We start from the raw sequence: 18,548 nt of genomic DNA on the forward strand, positions 1-18,548 counted from the left end.
CCTTTTATAGAGAGCTATGTGCCTTTCCAAATCATGTCCAAAGCAATTTACCAGAGATGGACTCCAATCAAGGTGTAGAAACACCTCAGCAACGATCACGGCACCTAAGCTAAATTTCAAGTGTTGTTGCAAAGGGTCTGAATACTTATGTCAATGTCATATTTCAGTTTTTCCGTTTTCATAAATTTGCAAACATTTCTAAAATTCTGGTTTCATTATTCATTCAAAATGAAACAACTGTAGTATCAGGCTGCAACATAAAATTGGAAAAAAAGAAAAGGGGGTCTGAATACTTTATGAATGTACTGTATATACTGCATACACAAACATTTTGCCCTGCATTTCCATTTAAAAATGGAATGTGTTGTTTTACAAAGTAAGGTTTCACACATACTTTTAACCAGTGGTTATATGATACCACAGCTCCAAGTCTTAACCCCTTCTGTTCTTTAAGAGACAGGGAGACGGTAGGGGACCAGCACTCTCTGGATCGGTGGTCCCCCCGAACCGGAGTCGGCAATGGTAAGGGACCTGGACGGGGGACTTAGGTGAGTATTGCTGGCTTCACAGGGTAAAGGGGTTCTGGATATGGAAAGGTTTAGAACCTCTGTAAAGCTTTTATTTTTAAAGATGGATACAATAATGTCAACGGGAAAGAAAGCTTTGAGAAATCCTTGCAACAGGCACACAACAGCAGAATAAAAACTTTTTGTAGAAATGAAGAAGACTAAAGCTTTTGTAAACTGACTGCTGCCTCTCTCGAATGGTAGATGGCAACAAGATCCTGACAGAATGTTTGACCACTCTCCAACTTTATCCAAAATTAAAAAAAAAAAATCTGACTAGAGTTATACTTTAAGGACTTTTAGCACAATACTTTTTAGACACACAAATATAGATGACATTATCAGCTGTACAGCTTCTCTTCCAAACTATTAATGCGGACTATGCAATGTAATACCACATCTGCATATACTGTCTGGGCTCCCTCCTTATGCATACATTGCCTGCTGAAGTAGGTCAAAAAGTTACCAATAAAAATAAAAAAGTCAGATGTTATCATTTCTGAACTGCCATTTTCTGCATTGTTGGGATTGATGTCACTATTTCCCCAGGAAGATTCGTGGGGAATGCAAAGCAGGCCAAATCTTGCAATAAGAAATTCCAAACCATTGCAATAGCATCTCCTTGCGAAATTTGGGCTGCTCTATATTCTCCTGGATCTACCCTGAAGGAATGGAAGGTCACCCTTGCCTAGGCACTGTGGACAAATGACTGAGGTAAGTAAAAAATCTAGCTTTTTTCTTTGTTGTTAACTGTTTGGACTATAAAAAGGCAATTTTATAGGGGGTGGAGCCTGCACAGTATATGTGAACCTTGCATTACACTGCAAGCTCCTTGATGATAACTGTAATTAGACCTTTCAAAAAGAAAGGCAGAACTAACAAAAGCGCATGGCCTGTTAGAGCCAGTGAAAAAAGACATTTAAAAAAAACAAGAACACAACAATATAAAGAAATAAATCCATGACACCATACATAATCCCGCAATGCATTAATTGTATCACCTGTATCATGGGAACCTAATGTTTCACCTTCTGATATCTGAAACTCCCAATGTCTATGTTAGCCTTTCTCAACCAGGGTTCCTATAGAGTTTTCTAGAGGTCTCTTGAACAGTGAGTAATGGCTGACTGATCTTCCACAGGACACTGAATGGCACTGTCAATTAGCAGAGGCAGGTGTATGGTACCAGTGATTTTCAACATAAGGGGACACTACATTAAACAACAGTATCACAGAACATTCTTTCCACTGACCACCAATAAAACAAGGAATTTGTGATTAAACACATACGTAAAGGGCTGTTTCTCTCACTGACCCTCAATGTAAAGTTGATCTTTCCATCCCTGTCTCTACAATTTTCACTGTTTATTTTCTGGCCATTATAATTCATTTTGTTTTGTTCCTGAAAACAATGTTGGTGCACGGAGAAGGGGACTGCTAAACAATTATCAGCTTTGGGTATTAAATATGCAAACTGAACTTCATGTTCTCTAATTTATTCCTTCATATTCAACTTAAACTACAAACTTGCATCCTGCAGATAAAATTTGCAAAAGAATAAATAATTGCTGATTAGTGTATAATATCCATAACTATGCAGATATCTTAACACACGTTCAGTGCAAACATGGAAAAAAGTCAAAACAAATGATATCAGGGTCAAGGTCGGGCCATGAAGAAATGCTATGGGAATTATGTGGGGAATACCTTAGAAATCTTCAGCTCTGATTGCTGCTGTCCTGACAATTTTAGAGGCGAAAGACCACAAATCGATAGCGCAAAGGATCAGTAACAGCAGTTTAATGTAAGGGCATAAGGAATTCAATGCACAGAAGATAAGGTGCAATGGATCCAGGCAGTAAGTGTCCATTAGAAATGATACCTATTACAACAATTTAAAGTGCTTTATTAAAAATCCCAGAGTATATGATCATATGACAGTTAAAAAAAAAAAAACTTACACAAGATCTAGACTCCCCAGGGATGGTTGTATGAAAGTTATTACATTCGACAGGGATCACTACTGTTATTTATTTATTAATTGATTCTTCTGATTTCTGGTGTATACTGTAAATATTTGAAGCCTCTCGGAAAGATTTACAACAGTGAACACATGCTGCTGAAGACTTTAAGTGAGAACTTCACTTTGTAAATTAAAATGTTTCACGCATTTAATAAAATTTATGATTTTGCAGCAAAGCAAAAATCTAAATTTCACAATATTTCAAGGTGAACCTGTAAACCATTTTAACGTCAAAAACTGGAAGCCATTCCTAGGACCATGCACTAAAAGGTACCTTCTCTATTAACTTTATTGTCTAAAAAAAAAATCAACCCCCAAACTTTATCTGCACTAGGGCTATTAAGGACTACCAGAGAGAGTGCTCTGCAAGAACAGTTGTTTCAGAGCTTAGTAAATGAGCAGAATCTTTGCTGACTTCCATCGTCCAATCCTATGCAAGCAAAAATGCTGTTTTTTTATTTTCGTTGCACGTGTTTGGGTATTTTCTTGAAAAGTGAATCTTTACCTCATTTATTACGCTCTGCAGCAATTGCTCTTACAAAGTGCACAGTCTATTTGCCTTTAGTGAATCAAATCCTTTAATTTATAAAAATGAATGCTTAAATATTAACCGGAAACCAAACAATCCTGCTCAACTAAACTCTGGAAGAATCACCAATGGGTCTCCAAACCTTTCTAAATTTGCCCACATAAAGCCAAACATCTAAACATCTAAAAAATGCCAGATTTGGATAGGACAAAATGTCCAATGGCACCAGCCAATAAGGCTAAAAGATTTATTTTAAGACATACTGCCACAAAGAAGCTAGCAGTGGTTCTTTTTAGTTTGCCCTCAAGAGAAGACGGTGAGGGTAGCCCTTGAAAGTCCATCTACTGAGTGCAGTATAAATTTGGTAATTTAAGGTAATGCTATCAGAATTTTTAATAAGATCTGTACATGACCACAGAGGTGTTTGTCTTGATGTGGATTGTTCTACACTACAGTATGTTTATGGAATAATTACAAAACATATTGATTTTATTAAATCAAACTTAAACAAAACTATGCTCAGCTTAATGGATTTGTCAAAGCTTTCTTAAATCTTGTAAAACAAGCAAACCAAATTGTTGAACTCTCAAACACCTACTGGGTGGGTGAACAGGTTCTGCCAAGCAAGAAAAGGCATGAGTCTCTACTGTGGTTGACAGTACAATATGGCGAGATAGGAAAAGTGGGCAGTATGAATGCATATCTCAGTATCTAACCAGTGGGATTCTGCAGTGATATGGTGATATGGTGACAAGTTGAAGCTTATACTGTATTGTAAGGTGTGTTGGGGCTAGGGTGGGAAGGGCTTAAATCTGCTTGAGAGTTTAATTGTGGTATGGAGTACATAGCACTTGACCAAAAAAAACAAACTCGCAGACACAGCTGGGTGACCAATGTTGTAAAGAGTAAATACATCTTTTAACATAGAATCAGTGTTGTCAGTTAAGTATTACAAATTGAAAAAATAAGTTCCATTAGAGAATCTAATAAAATTACCAATCAATATAATAAACCCATTACATCAATCAAAAGAACACATGCAAAACTATTAGCATTACCACAATACAGTATTATTTGGAGTAGAAAAACACCTCTTTTCACAAATAAAGAAAACTCTCTTTGTGTGCTGAAGGCCACATGGTCTCTGACTACAAAGAACATTATGGGTGTTTCACATAATTACAGAATCAACTATTTTCAATCAAAAAGACAATGGAGTCAATTTATTAAAGCATAATGTATGCAGTACTTTAATATTATTGTGTTATTACATCATGTATATAATATTATACATATGTTGTATGTAAAAGTCAATTTAAAAAATATTAAATGGGTTTAAACACCATAAAGTTGCTTTTGGCTGTATATTGTAATGAGAAATCTGTAAGCTGAGCAAATACTACATGAATTTATAGTAAATAAAGTCATGTAAAGCTTATAGCTACTCTGTCACTTAAAACAACCCCTTGTGCTGCCAATACAGCCCTGACCCATCAAGGCATGGATTCAACTAGACTTTTGAAGCTATGTTGTAATATCTGACACCAAGCCATCGGGTAACAGATCCTTAAAATCCTGCGAGGCAGAGCCTCCATAAATTGGACTTGTTTTTCTAGCACATTTCACAAATGCCCAATTGGATTGAGATCTGGAGAATTTGGAAGCCAAGTCAACACCCCAAACTCATTGTTGTGTTCCTCAAAGCATTCTTGAACCATTATTGCAATGTGGCAGGGCAAATTATCCTGTTGAAAGAAGCCACTGCCATCAGGGAATACCATTTTCATGAAGGGGTGCACTTGGTCAGAAACAATGTTTAGGTAGGTCGTAGGATTCAAAGTAACATCCACATGAATGGCAGGACCCAAAGTTTCCCAGCAGAACATTGCCTAAAGCATCACACTGCCTCCATCGGCTTGACTTCTTCCCTCACTGCATACTGATACCATCTTTTCCCCAGGTAATCATCACACACGCACCCGATCATCCACATGATCTAAAAGAAAACGTGATTCATCAGACCAGGCCACCTTTTGCTATAGCTCCGTGGTCCAGTTCTGATGCCCACATGCCTATTGTAGGCACTCTTGGAAGTGGAAACAAGTCAGCATGGTCACCCTCACCAGTCTGCTGCACCATACACAACAAACTGTGATGCCCATATTTTCTGCTTTCAACACATCAACTTCAGGAATAACAGGTTTACTTGCTGCCTAATATATCCCACCAACTTTCAGATGCCGTTGTAACATGATAATCAGTGTTATTCACCTAACCTGTCAGCAGTCATAAAGCTATGTCTGATCATTATTTACATTAAGTTCATCTTTCCCATTTATAAATAAAAATCACTAACAAGACTATGGTTTCCTTTTAAGCTTACCAGATGCAACAACTGTGCTTGCCCACAGTGTATTTTCAATGCCAAGGCTTTCATGCATAGATGGGTCGGTATCTTCCTGTAAGACACAGCAATACAACACATTAGAAACACAGGTAATTAAATTCCTTATATTAAATCTATAATGGTCTTTAAGACAACATTATTTTCATTCATGATTTTTGTTTTATATCTACCATATACATACAATCTTTATTTTAAAAAGAAAATTATTATAAAGGGTGGACTAATGACACAGAGCATTATCAGTTTTCTAGAGAGGTAGAGCAGCATAAGTAGTTTGCTTTCATGCTCTTTCTCACTGAAACTCTATATGGCTTGCCTGAACAGCTCAGGCAGGGGTGTGTGTTGTATGTGAGTGTGAGAGAATTTGAGCTTGAGCTATGAAGTTCTGCAAACAGTAGGTCCATTTAGTAAAGAAGTTATAGATATCAGCTAAATATGTAAAAGGGAAAGGAGCTATACTTGCTAGCTGGATATTTCAATCTTATTCAGTTATTCATATGTGAAATTTCATATTTAAAAAAAAGGTTTATAATGTATTTTTTAACTGGTATCAATACATTTTCTGAAACATGATTATGCACAATGTTGTCATCACAAATGTTGGAAAGGTTTTAAAGAACATGTAAACCCAACATTTCATATTCCTGATGTGTGCCTGCTGTACGATGTATTTGTATGAAAAAATATCCTGTTCTCTTTGTATTGCTTCCTTTGTGTGAAATCCCTGGTGTTCCTGCCACTCCCTCTGCTCTATTAAATACTGACCTCACTAGGCATGTGACCACAGAGAGGTCAGTTTTTTAGCTGTGCTGAGAATTGAACCTGCTCTCCTCCAATGATCAGACTTGTGCTGATACACCATTCCTTAGCACAACCATTTACTAAGAAGATCAGTGTCCTGCTGCATCCCCTCCCCCACCTCTCTAAGATCCTTATGCAGCTGACAACAGTGGGTATGTGATCACTTATTAAAAAAAAGGGAAAATATGTATTTATAATGCTTTTAAATGTATGCAAAAAAGCTTTGCCTTTCATTTCTTTTTTAAATACAATAGGTTGTTTTACAAGGTAAGGGTTTATATACAGTATATACTGTAAGGAACTGGGACTGCCACGGAATACTGATAAGATAACTTAATCATACTGATATCTCTTACAGCAGGATTTCAGGCTGGCAAAAAATTGGCCACAACCCTGCCCAAGTATACAGTATAGCAGAAGGCAAGTAGTAAGGTAATTTATAGTCTATCTTAAAACATCCCCTGGAAAACCAGGCACTATATTCTTAATCCTTATGGTTGGGGAGGGCATTTTACGTGTTAAATTTGGCCTAGAGTTAGGCATTAAATCTGTATTTTAAAAAATACCTTATTTAAAAAATCAAGGTAACAAACAGAGATGCTGTACATAGCCCACAGACCAGGAGTTAGCTCCTATTTAGGAAAGTGCATGACAGCCAGAATTTTGTTGGCTGATCTGTCCAGCACTGTTTTTTTTTTAAAGTTATTGCTACTAAAAAAAAAATATATACTTTTGGGCAATCATTACAAATTTGTAAAAGGCAAGGATATATTTCATTATATCATATCATATCATTATCATTTAATCATAATATATTTACTACGTGTATCCTTAGTTCTGTAACTAAATGCAAATTTATATTTTTACATCATTACATAGTAACAAGGTGATTTAAACAATATTAATTTACTGACAGGTAAATATTAATCTAAAAATGAAACTAGCACAGCTAGTGTGGTAAAGAAGCTGTTAAGCTGTATCTGCGTCAATTTCTTTAATAACCATCCTAATTAGTTGCGGCTATTTTAGTTACATGTGATTAAACAAGAGCAATCATAATAAATTGGTGGTAAAAGGATACCAACTGCTTGTTCAAGTGTGTGCAGCATAAACAATGCCCTTCTTAACCGCTTCCTGACCGCTTATAGTAGAAATACTGCTACAGGGCGACACGGGTGAGCAAAATCACGTATATACACACGATTTTGCATTGCTGGGTAGGGGGCGCGCGTGCCCTATCTGCGCCGCCATTCACAACCGCGGCTGTCAATCACCAGGTCCCGGCTGGTGATTACTCGCTGGCGCCCAGTGATTACCAAGGATCTCCGACGGGGAGGAGAACTGTTTTGTTTACTAACAATTCTCCTCCCTGCCAGCTCGGGCACACTGCTTTGAATGGCTGTGCACAGCACAGCCATCCAAAGCAGTGTGCTTACAGCGAAGCACACATACACCGCCCCATAGTAAAATACACCCAGCACACAGTTAACCCTTAGATTGCCCCTCATGTTAACCCCTGCCTGCCCAGTTTCAGTGCTTATTTTTAGCACTGATCACTGTATTGGTGTCACTGGGGATGTCAGTGACACCAAGTCAGTTCCCCCCAGTGTCAGAATGTCCGCCGCAGTCCTGCTATAAGGTGCTGATCGCTGCCATAACTAGTAAAAATAATAAAAAGAAAAAAAAAACTATATATACTGCCATTTGTAAACGCTATAACTTTCATGTAAACCACTTAATTTACACGTATTGGGATTTTTTCTAGCAAAGACATGGAGCAGAATACATTTTGGCCTAAATTTATGATGAAATTAGATTTTTTAAATCCTCAGGAGGGCAAGTGGTTAAAAGATATTTCTACATCTGTTTTTTTCCAGACTGTTTTGGCATCCAAAGTCATTCTGCCAACTTATTTGTTGCAACACTTACACACTGCAAAGTGTAGTTTACATTTGCGGTTGGGGATAAAAGCAGGTGGTTGAGCTACACTTTTAATGCCCCCAAAGCTGCAAAAGCATCAACATCACCTCACCAGCTGTCTAGCGCCCTCTGAAATGTGATCTACCGCAGATCGCTCTTCAGTGGACAATGCCCATCTAAACTAGCCCTTACATATTTAATTTATCATTATTTAAATGAATTTTCTGCAAAAGTGAGTAACTTTACTACACACCTGGACCAATTCCTATTAAAAAATGGAAGCTGACTGGTACAAAAGGCCATGTTTTTGAGAAAGCAAGAGCAGAAATAGCTTCCCAGTCCATAAAATGGGTGACTTGGTAATTTGAAACCCTGATATGGGGGGAAAAGAATTCAGAGCAGAGGGTTGAACGCTAGGGAGATTTTTGTTATGGAGGAGACCCAGAAAGATGTGGGATCAATCAAAGGCAAGAAGTGTGAGCAACAGAATTTCAGAAAATGGTTTAAATAATTAGGTTCAGGAGTCTTGTACTAAATGGTCTCCAAGGTACCCTGGAATATGAATGTAAATAAGAGTCTAATACAATAGGACCACAGTGTCTAGTGTATTTTTCCAGCAATGCAAGGAGTACATTGATGTGTGAATAGATAAGGAAAAGTAACCAAATCATGCTGCCTTTTCTATTAATGTTATAGAAAAACCCTTGTATGCGAGATATAGTGGCAGGTCACCAGGCAGAAACCTAGCCAACACAGTAATTGGGACAGACAGGACAAGGAGCCCTGCGCAGGGTTTGAAAAGTCCTTGTACATCTCCCCAAAAGGGAAGGAGATGACCACCCCTTGTAACTTACAGCTGCAGGGAGGTGTGGAGAAACTGCCTGCTTTTTGTGAGGCAGCTTGTAGGAGAAAAACAACAGAGAGGACAGCAACACAATCTCTTTAGTGTACCTTTCTGAAAAGCAGAGTGAAATAAAGGATAGCTCCAGGGGTGGGGTGAACCTTCATAGCGAAGGAGACCTCTGACGAAGTCTGGTGGGCTTAGAAGTTAAAGGTCAGCCACAAAAGGATGATACCTGGAAGGGGTGAGAAGATCGTACATGTAGGGTAGAGGTGTGGTAGGAATGCACTACCCTCCATAACCACCTCAATGTGTTCCTCAAGGGATTTTCCAAAGAGGTGCTTATCTTCAAATTGCATGCACAAAAGGCACCTCCCCCCAGCAAGGCCTGCCAAACAAGCTCTAAACCATAAAATTCTGTGCATATGCACAGAAATGAAGAGCATGCTGGAAATAGGAAGAATCGTATTCTCCATGGCATCTCTACAGATTAGTAGAGCTGAGGGCAAGAGCTGTAATCTTGCAGAAAGGATAAGATTTACTATACCGGGAGAAAGTTCACAGATGAGATCTCTAGTGCAGTTCACTATAGTCTGGGTGAGGGATATAGTGGCAATAACTGGTTGCAGGGCTGGACCTGCCAGCGTAAAAGAGGAATTTTTATGCAACTGTCATAAATTGCTCATTCTATTTATTCCTGAACAAGGAATGTCTTTGTAGATTTAGCAAAGTCTCTTTGTACTCAAAGAGGCATGGTGAGATGGAGAAGACTCAATTGCGATCTATGCCAAAGCCTTTAAGTACAGCAGAAGTGAGCATATCCACATTGACAAGCATGTTGCGAGAAGCTGCAACTTCAGGTGTGTAGGAATCTGGGGATGAAACATCTTCTGCAGTCTCCTGTAAGACTGCCTCCAGATCTTCTTAATTTCTTTTGGTGCCTGGAGTTTTGGAGCCATGGGCAGCAATGGTTGTATTCAAACCATCAACAGTTTAAAAATGTTGACATAGTTGCAGAAAAATCTGTCTTTGTCAGACTGCATGCCTTACATGGAACTAGAATTGGATGTAGAGTCCAGTCACAGAATTGTGTCCTGCTCTGGGAAGCATCGTCACTCTGAGGTTAAGTGCTGTGCAGACCCAAGGCAGAGAAAATGATCGCCTGGGTTTTTACCATGGCTCCCTTTCACTTGGTTTCTGACATAGCTGCTGGTGAGGATAATCCCCCTGGGGTATGGTGTGGAATAAAGGGTAAGCATATCTGGAAGGAAAGCACAATAACTCAGGTGTACACTGCGCTGTAGTGAGTACCTTATAAGGGTTCTAGGTGCAAGTGAAAGTAAAGTGTGCAACATGGGTTGTGATATAACACCTTGTCATCCACCTGAGACTTAGCTTTTAGTGGTTGAATTTTAGAGCCAAGTTTGAAAAGTTTACACTATAAAGTTAACACATTCCAAATTTTAACAGTAACGGTCAGAGAAACACAGTGCCCCATCTTACTTTCCATGATGCTGGTCCCCATATAGGGCCCAGGCTTCACCTGTCATGGTGGGCATAACCCCGAAAGGGGTCTTCGGGGTCTGGGCTCCCTAGTGATGAACCATGGTCCTGGACAGCACCCTGTGGCTAATTACACACATTGTACAAAATGTCAAGCTGAACGCCCATGTAGGATTCAGCAACATTAGAGGTCGTCCCGACAGTGTGGGGTCCATATTAGGCTCCCATGGTTTTACCGAGGTTGCACCTCACAGAGTTATTGTGGCTGTGTCTCTGAGGTATTATGCAACAAGTGCGACAGCCAACAATCAGCATGCGACATCGGCAGAAAATGGCATCTGGAGGTGCATAGTTAGGAGTTTTAAATGCACTACATCACTAGCTAGAGAGAAGTTTTCACCAAATTTAATAGGTAAACACAATAATAAGACTACCTACAAGGCTAAATAAGGGGACTAATTAAGGTGCCATAGGTATGGAACCTGGCCCTGGACCTGTATAGCCCCCTTTTGCTGATTGCACCATGTGCCTAAGTGAGCAGGATCCAGAGCCCAAAGCGAACATGCTGTGGGGTCCAGGTACAGTTCCCAAGTTATATTCCGAGGGTACCTGGATTGGGAAATTGCTAGTGAGCCTGAAAGCAATTAGCAGTCAAATCTTGAAGTGTCAGTTGATAGAAAAGAAAACTGGTGAAAAATAGGAGGAGATGGGGTCCATCATCTAAAGACACTAGCAAAAAACCTGGAGCCTCACAGAGTGGGTAAGGGTTAAATGGATACACTGGCTTGTGGTCCCAGAATGTAGGGTGGGCCAAAGGGTTGTTGGTTGACAGAGGAGCACTTCCCCTTAGCTTCTTTTATTATCCTACTCACATGATATCAATCACAATCAATGAGATGCCCCTTATGACATGTGTGGCGGCTCTGATGACTTTTCACTTTTTTCACTTTTTGGCCATCTGTGTCACATTTGAGAGATTTCCCTTCACTTCCTGTTCCAAAGCCAAAACAGAAAGTGAGAGGAAATCCCTCCAAAGTAAGGGAACTCCTTGTTGGCACCAGGCTTGTTAGAGCTAGTGTCCCCATCAAAAGATTTTCCTTCTATTCCTGTTCTGGTGACAACCCAAAATTTGGGATTTTCTGTTACTTTCACTCTCATTGGTAGCATTAACCAGAAAGGTATTCTTATCTCTCTCCACTCTATTCCAAACGAACAAAAGTTTTACCTTTAGTTATATTTTTAAGATCAGTTATTTTTTAAATATAAGTCACATGACCGCCATGACATGCATCAGCTATGGCTGGACCATGGCAAACATACACAAGAAAAAAATCATGATCGACTAACTAAGGAAATAAACTGGATATTTACAATTATTTTCATTCAGCCATACGTATAGTATAGTAAAATGATGGCCAGGCAGCACATTGGACATTTGCCTTTCTGGGTGGACGTCATATGGGCCTTGGGCCATGCTGTGGCGCAATCTGTCACCCGTTGTGTCCAAGCAGATGACAGATCAGTGTATCGGCCCACTGCCAGTACCATGTGATCGCTGTGACCAATTGCAGCAGATCACATAACAACTGTAGACAATGGATGCGTCCATTCATTGTATACTGTGTTGATCTCTTTGATTGGTAAAGACAGGACCAATCACAGCCCAGCTGTATCATGTGATTAACTGTGGTCAATCACAGCTAATCATAATAGCAAACACTGAATGAATAGATTTCAGACAAAAATGGTTGCTTATACTAGTGAAATTCATTGTCAGAAATAATCATAGTGCGTAAAAGAAAAAACACTGAAAAACAAGGTATTGCTCTGGTATTGCTGTGGTCACAGTACGTTAAAAAAAAAATATATATATAAAGTAATAAAAAAAAAATTAATCATTCATTTTTTTATTTTTTTTTTACATACTGTCACCAGTCAATGTCCCTGATCACCACCATACCAGTTATATAATGACGCTGTACTGGTGACAGTATGTAAAAGAAAAAATTGTCAAAAAAAACCCTAGTTTTTATAACATTTCTTCATTTTCCAAAACAATTGTAACTTCAAAAAACTCGCCATGACTCTTACTAAAAACCTTGGACTGGCTACTTTCCAAAAAGGGGTCATTTAGGTGATATATGTACTGTCCTGGCATTTTTGGGCCTCAAGAAATGAGATAAGCCGTCAATACACCAGGACTGATCGATTTATATACAGTTTGTGGACTCTATAACTTTCCTACAGACTAAATAATATACACTGATATCGGTTATTTTCACCAAAGAAATGTGGTAGAATACATTTTGGCCTGAATTTAAAAAGAAAGATTATTTATCTGCAAAATTGTATAACAGAAATTATTTCTTTCAAAATATTCTGTCTTATTTTGTTTATTTAGCAAAAAATAAAAAACCTAGTGGTGATTAAATACCACCAAAAGAAAGCTCTATTTGTGTGAAAAAAAGATAACATTTTCATATGGGTACAGTGTTGCATGACTACACAATTGTCATTCAAAGTGTGAGGGAGCTGAAAGCTGAAAATTGGCCTGGGCAGGAAGGGGGTAAAAGTGCCTTGTATTAAAGTGATTAATGACAGCATACATTACTTCTATCCTAAAGTGTGTCCACATGAGTTTAGAGTCACTTTAACCTTACTCCTCACTCCAACAATCTTCTTTGTTCCACATTGTGTGATGGCCCTCGCCAGCCTCACGTACACATTGTGCTTGATGGTGTAATCATGCCACAGTCAGCTAGATCACCTTAAAGAAAAATCTTTGGGGGACCAGTCGCACAGATGGAGGGAGAGCCTTTCAGAATTAAGTATTAAGGCAAGCACTAAAGAGGGAGGCCCCAATGCAAGGGCAGTTTTTTTGTTATTCGTGGAGTTGGGCTTTATAGGATATTTAAACCAAAGAAAAAACATATATTATATTACAGCTTACCAATCCTTACATGTGTTAGCTGCAATAGCTTTATTTTTTTTTTTTTAGACTAAGAACATTTTCAGCAACTACAGAAATCACATGTTGACCTTACCAGAAAGCTGGTTTCCTTGTAACGTTATGTGAACTAAATGGATATATGAAGCAATGTTATTTTCCTTTCAAGCTATTTTCTGGAAACTATTAATAGGAGGTTACTAAAGCTGGGCATGCACACACTGAAAATCCTGCTGAACTGGCAATTTCGGTCCATGTGTACCATTGCCTGTTTAACAGAAGCTGGTCTAATGAAAACCAGTACTTGATCAGGGCTTGCAGCCAATAGCTGCAGCACTGATCTGTGTATTCTGATGGGGGGAAGCCCGCTGGCAGAATACAATAGAAGAGAAGAAAAAATTCCTGCATCAACATCGCTTGTGTTGAAGCGGGGATCTGTCATTTGGAGCATACATACCCAGCTTAGAGGTTAAGATCAATCCAAAAAAAACCTACAATCTTTACTCAATAGTTATTAACCAGTTGCTGCCCACCAATAGTACATTTACTGGGGGCAGGCGGCATGGGCGAGCTGGATCAGGTACATGTATAATATATCATCCAGCCAAGGAAGTGTGCAGCATGCTGCTCCCGCGACCGCTGTTTCTACCAAACACAGTGGATTGTGGCCCCCAGTAGCAGCGGCTTTGAGCAGCTGGGAGATCATGTGATTGTTATGCAATCCCTGTACCATGTGATAGCTGTGGGCCAATCACAGCACACAATAATAAGTACAGCTGTTATGAATATAACAATGTTCAAAACATTTCTGTTACAGTGATCATTACTATAACAGCAATCAAAGTGTAAAAAAACCTCCCTGATCACCCACTCAAAGTAGTAGGGTCACTATGGTGACACTGAACTACTCTGATGAAAGTACGTAAAAAAAAAAAAAGTTTAAAATTTTAATTTTGCTTTTTTTTCACCACCACACCAGTCAAATGATGACTCTGTACTGCAATGATGACATTACGTAAAAAAAAAAAAATTACAACTTCAAAAAACCATGCCATGCCTCTTACTAAATACCTCAAACTGTTTATTTTGCAAAAAGGGGTAATTTGGGGGTATTTTCATTGTCCTGTCCTGGCATGTTAAGGGCCTCAAGAAATGAGATAGGCCGTCAGTACATCACTTGATCAATTTTCAAATATATATACCATAGTTCGTAGATGCTATAACTTAAACACAACCAATTAATATACATTTATTGGGATTTTTTTTTTACCAAAGACATGTACCAGAATAATTTTGGCCAACATTTATGAAGAAATTAGATTTTTTTTTGGATATGTTTTATAACAAATTAGAAAATATTTTTTTCTTTCAAAATGTTCCAGTCTTCTTTTGTTTATATAGCAAAAATTAAACCCAGTGGTGGTCAAATACCAGCTCTATTTGTGTGAAAAAAATATGTTTCATTTGCGTACAGTGTTGCATGACTGTACAATTGACATTTAAAGAAGCATAGTACTGAATATCAAAAAATTGACTGGTCATGAAGGGGGTAAAACTTTCTTGAGGTCAAATAGTTAAAGATCCAAAGATAGTGGTGCATGGAGCAAATAAAGACACCCATACATCATCATTGTAACTGGAAAGGGATATTGTTCAAGTAGAAAAATTGCATCTATCAGCCTACATTCGTCTACAAATTATCTATAGGCATATCTGCCCTTTTCTGAGAGGGCAAATCCATCAAACTACATTTGTATATGCTGTATCTTTGGTGTGAAAATTATTTTGGACATGATGAATGGCTATAACTTGAAATATCTAGGTCCAAAGCTGAGGTGTATTAAAGTCATGGTGCTTGTCCAAGCTGAGTAATACATCACCTGGCCTCTAAAAGGACACATTTTAAAGGAAAAATTCAGAGATTCTACGCAATTTGCAGCAATATCCAGTAACATGAGGAAGAGAAAAGAGTGCTCTTTTAGCAAATTCTGAGATTATCTTTCAGAGATAAGTGGATTGTTCCAACATCAATATATGATACCATTTTACTTGTGTCAAATCCCATTTGACCACAGATCAATTTAATTTTCTCGGTTTCGTCTTTAAAATGTAACCATGAAAGTTGAACTATTTCACAATGCTGCTTTTTGTAAATTTGATGACCTCAGTGAAAAAAAAAACAGTGAAGAAACAAGATTCATAGGTGTTCTCAATTAAAAGGAAGAACAGTTAATGGAAAACTGCAAGTATTTTATCCAAGGAGCTAACAATATTAAAGCAGTAGTACACTCCCCCACTGCAATGCTGCTTTTCATCTAGTCCAATATATTAAGTTATTAGCAAAGATTACTCATTGTAAAGCAGCCCCAATAGCATATTACTTACTTTTTAAAAACGTTTATAAATCATTTCTCCAGGGATAAGACTGAGCCATCTTAGGTATTGTTTCCCAAGTCAGCATAGCATATTACTTTCACCCTTTCATATATCTCTTGCTGTAATCTCGCGCATGTGTGATCGCGTCTTAGCCAAGACTCATTTTTGATCCAAACGTTCCTATGGCGGCCGTGCTCCGATGCTCATAGCTGACCAGTTTTACTCCACAAGACAGGCTGATTGCTGCTATAGCATGCAGTCTGATGCCAAGGTTTACACCCCATGTGACATCGCACGATCACTTGGGGTGTAGCAGAAAGTTCAGAGAGAATCTGTAGTCTCGCAGGTTTTGATCACTGGAAGCGGAAATCACAGCCACAGCATTCTGTCAATGGTGACAGCACTGAGAGCATGCCGTGAATAATAGGAGCAGCAACCATTTGTTTTTTATGCAGATTGATATGTGATAAAGTTGTGGGGGAGTGTTTACTACCAGTTTAATCCCAAAAATATTAAAATAAACTTTTCTATCAATACAGATACAGATAAAATATCCTAAACTATAATGATCCAACCTTCAAATAACCTTTGATCATTACCAAGGCAATACAATCATTAAGGCTAGGTTCACACTACTGCAGCTGCAATTTTATCCGATATTCAGTGTGATTATATATTGTAACTTGGTTGCATTTTTGACAAGTTTTTATGGGGGTTTTTTTTATCTTACTGTATTTTTTGATAGGGGAAGGAGACTGAATGTTGGTTGTTAAGGAGTCTTAATGACCTGCAAAACGCGCACAAAACGCAGGTACATGCATTTTTTGTGCAATCCATTGACGTCTAAGAGACCAAAATCATGCTGAAGTGGCACCAAAGTAGTGCAAGAAGCTTTTCCAAAAAAAGCAGCATGCTATGCTACATTGGTGTGAATTGGGCACCATAGAGAATATGCGATTTGAAATCACAAATGAATGTGATGGAGCTTGCGCCAAATTCATGTACCTGTCAGACAGAGGTACATCAATCTGTCGATGCTGGCACTGTGGGTCACATTGACAGGCACATGACCGAGTAGTTTTAAATTAGAGATGGGCGGAGCCTGTTGGGGAACTAAGAGAATAGTTCCCGATCAAGTTGGCTTTACATGTAACTGGCAGCGGCTGGCAATGGGTGGATCCATAGCCACTATTCAGTCCAATAGCAGCTTTGAAATCCGCCCACTGTCGTGCACTGTCAATCACAGGCAAGGGGCACCTAATAGGGAATTAGGGTTCCCCATTAGGCTTCGGCCATCCAATAGGTGCAGTGGCCGAGACTTTGAGTTGTCAGGTGGGCAGAGCCTGATGGGGCACTCAAAACAAGTTCCCCATTAGGCCCCATTGCCTTTAACTGACAGCAGATGGCAGTGGTCAGACACCAAAGCTGCTAATGAACTTTAATAGTGGCTTATGGATCCCCCACTGCCATCTGCTGTCAAACATATGCAAAGCGGACCTGGTGGAAAACTAGTCTCCCACAGTTCCCCATCAGGCTCCGCCCACTATCAGTTTAGTGTGACTTGCACCATTGGTTGCTGGGTTGGGGCAGCCTTCTTCCTAACAATGCTGTAAATGTACAACACAAACATATTAATAAAGTAATGAACACACAAAACCCCCTCCCTCTATATGCCAACTTTGAGTATGCCATCTGTGAACTGGTAGAAATTATTTTAGAATCAGCCATAGTGACAAGATTCTGTCAGTGGTGATAGTAAAAACTAGCTGAATCTGGCGTGGGTCAGGTACCTGTACTGAAATTGGTGCAAGGCTTTAATAAATTAGGCAAAGACCATATTAAATGGGCCATACTGGCAGAAAAAGTGATATTACTGCTTACTGAATTTGCCTGTAAACATTTACTAGTTTTTAGAGGTGGAGTGTTGTAATTTTACTTACTTTAAGATAATGACATTTATACTATAAAATATTTGGGTACAAATACATCCTGACAGAACTGGAAGTGTTTGGCACTCAAAGAACAGATTTTTACAGTTGTTCCATCCCAAAATCCAAACACATACAGGCCATTTGGTTGGCTACCACCTAATCAGACCCTAGTGTGTGTATCAAGTGCTAAGGACATAAGGCTGTTGGTTCCTTTGGTGTATGGTCAGATGTGAATGGTCTACAAAGTCTGTAAAACTTTACAGAATGTGCTCGCGTTATATAAATTATTAAGATAATCAAGCATAAAATACATTACAGATAAAAAGTTTGTAAAGTTTGACTGCATCAGAACTTTAGGGGAACTTCAAAAGAAAGAATCTTTTTTTAAACTACTTAACCTCTCTTCAACTAGTATGTACTTATAATGAAGGAAAAACCGCACTCCCAGCCTGACCTGAGTGTGAGTGTGTGTGTGAAACGGCCTCAAGACAGTTCTCCTACTCAGGCCACACCCCCCTGATGCATTGTATCCTGCCCACCGGAGGCTTAGTCATAGAGGTACTGTACATTATGTATTTTTGTTGTTTAAGGCCTAATTCACACATGCTATGACTGGCATTTTAATACACTGGATGAATGCCAGTTACCACAAATGCACATGGGAGACAATTGTTTCAATTGTGTTCCTTTTGCGCTGCAAAGCA

General features: G+C 38.8%; 1 protein-coding gene across 2 annotated transcripts in view; it reads right to left on the reverse strand.

Annotated features, from left to right (window-relative positions):
- Positions 1-18,548, reverse strand: part of ATP9B (ATPase phospholipid transporting 9B) — a 451,056-nt gene that overhangs the window by 221,797 nt on the left and 210,711 nt on the right. For both annotated transcript variants that reach the window (XM_089682349.1, XM_089682348.1), the window contains exon 10: positions 5,502-5,577. In XM_089682349.1, coding sequence (XP_089538475.1) covers positions 5,502-5,577 — 76 coding nt within the window. The remainder of the gene's footprint in view (positions 1-5,501; positions 5,578-18,548) is intronic.

The sequence above is a fragment of the Staurois parvus genome, unplaced genomic scaffold (genome assembly GCF_062004578.1).
Source record: "Staurois parvus isolate SC_StPar_1 unplaced genomic scaffold, SC_StPar_1.0 ptg000287l, whole genome shotgun sequence".
NCBI classification, from domain to species: Eukaryota; Metazoa; Chordata; class Amphibia; order Anura; family Ranidae; genus Staurois; species Staurois parvus.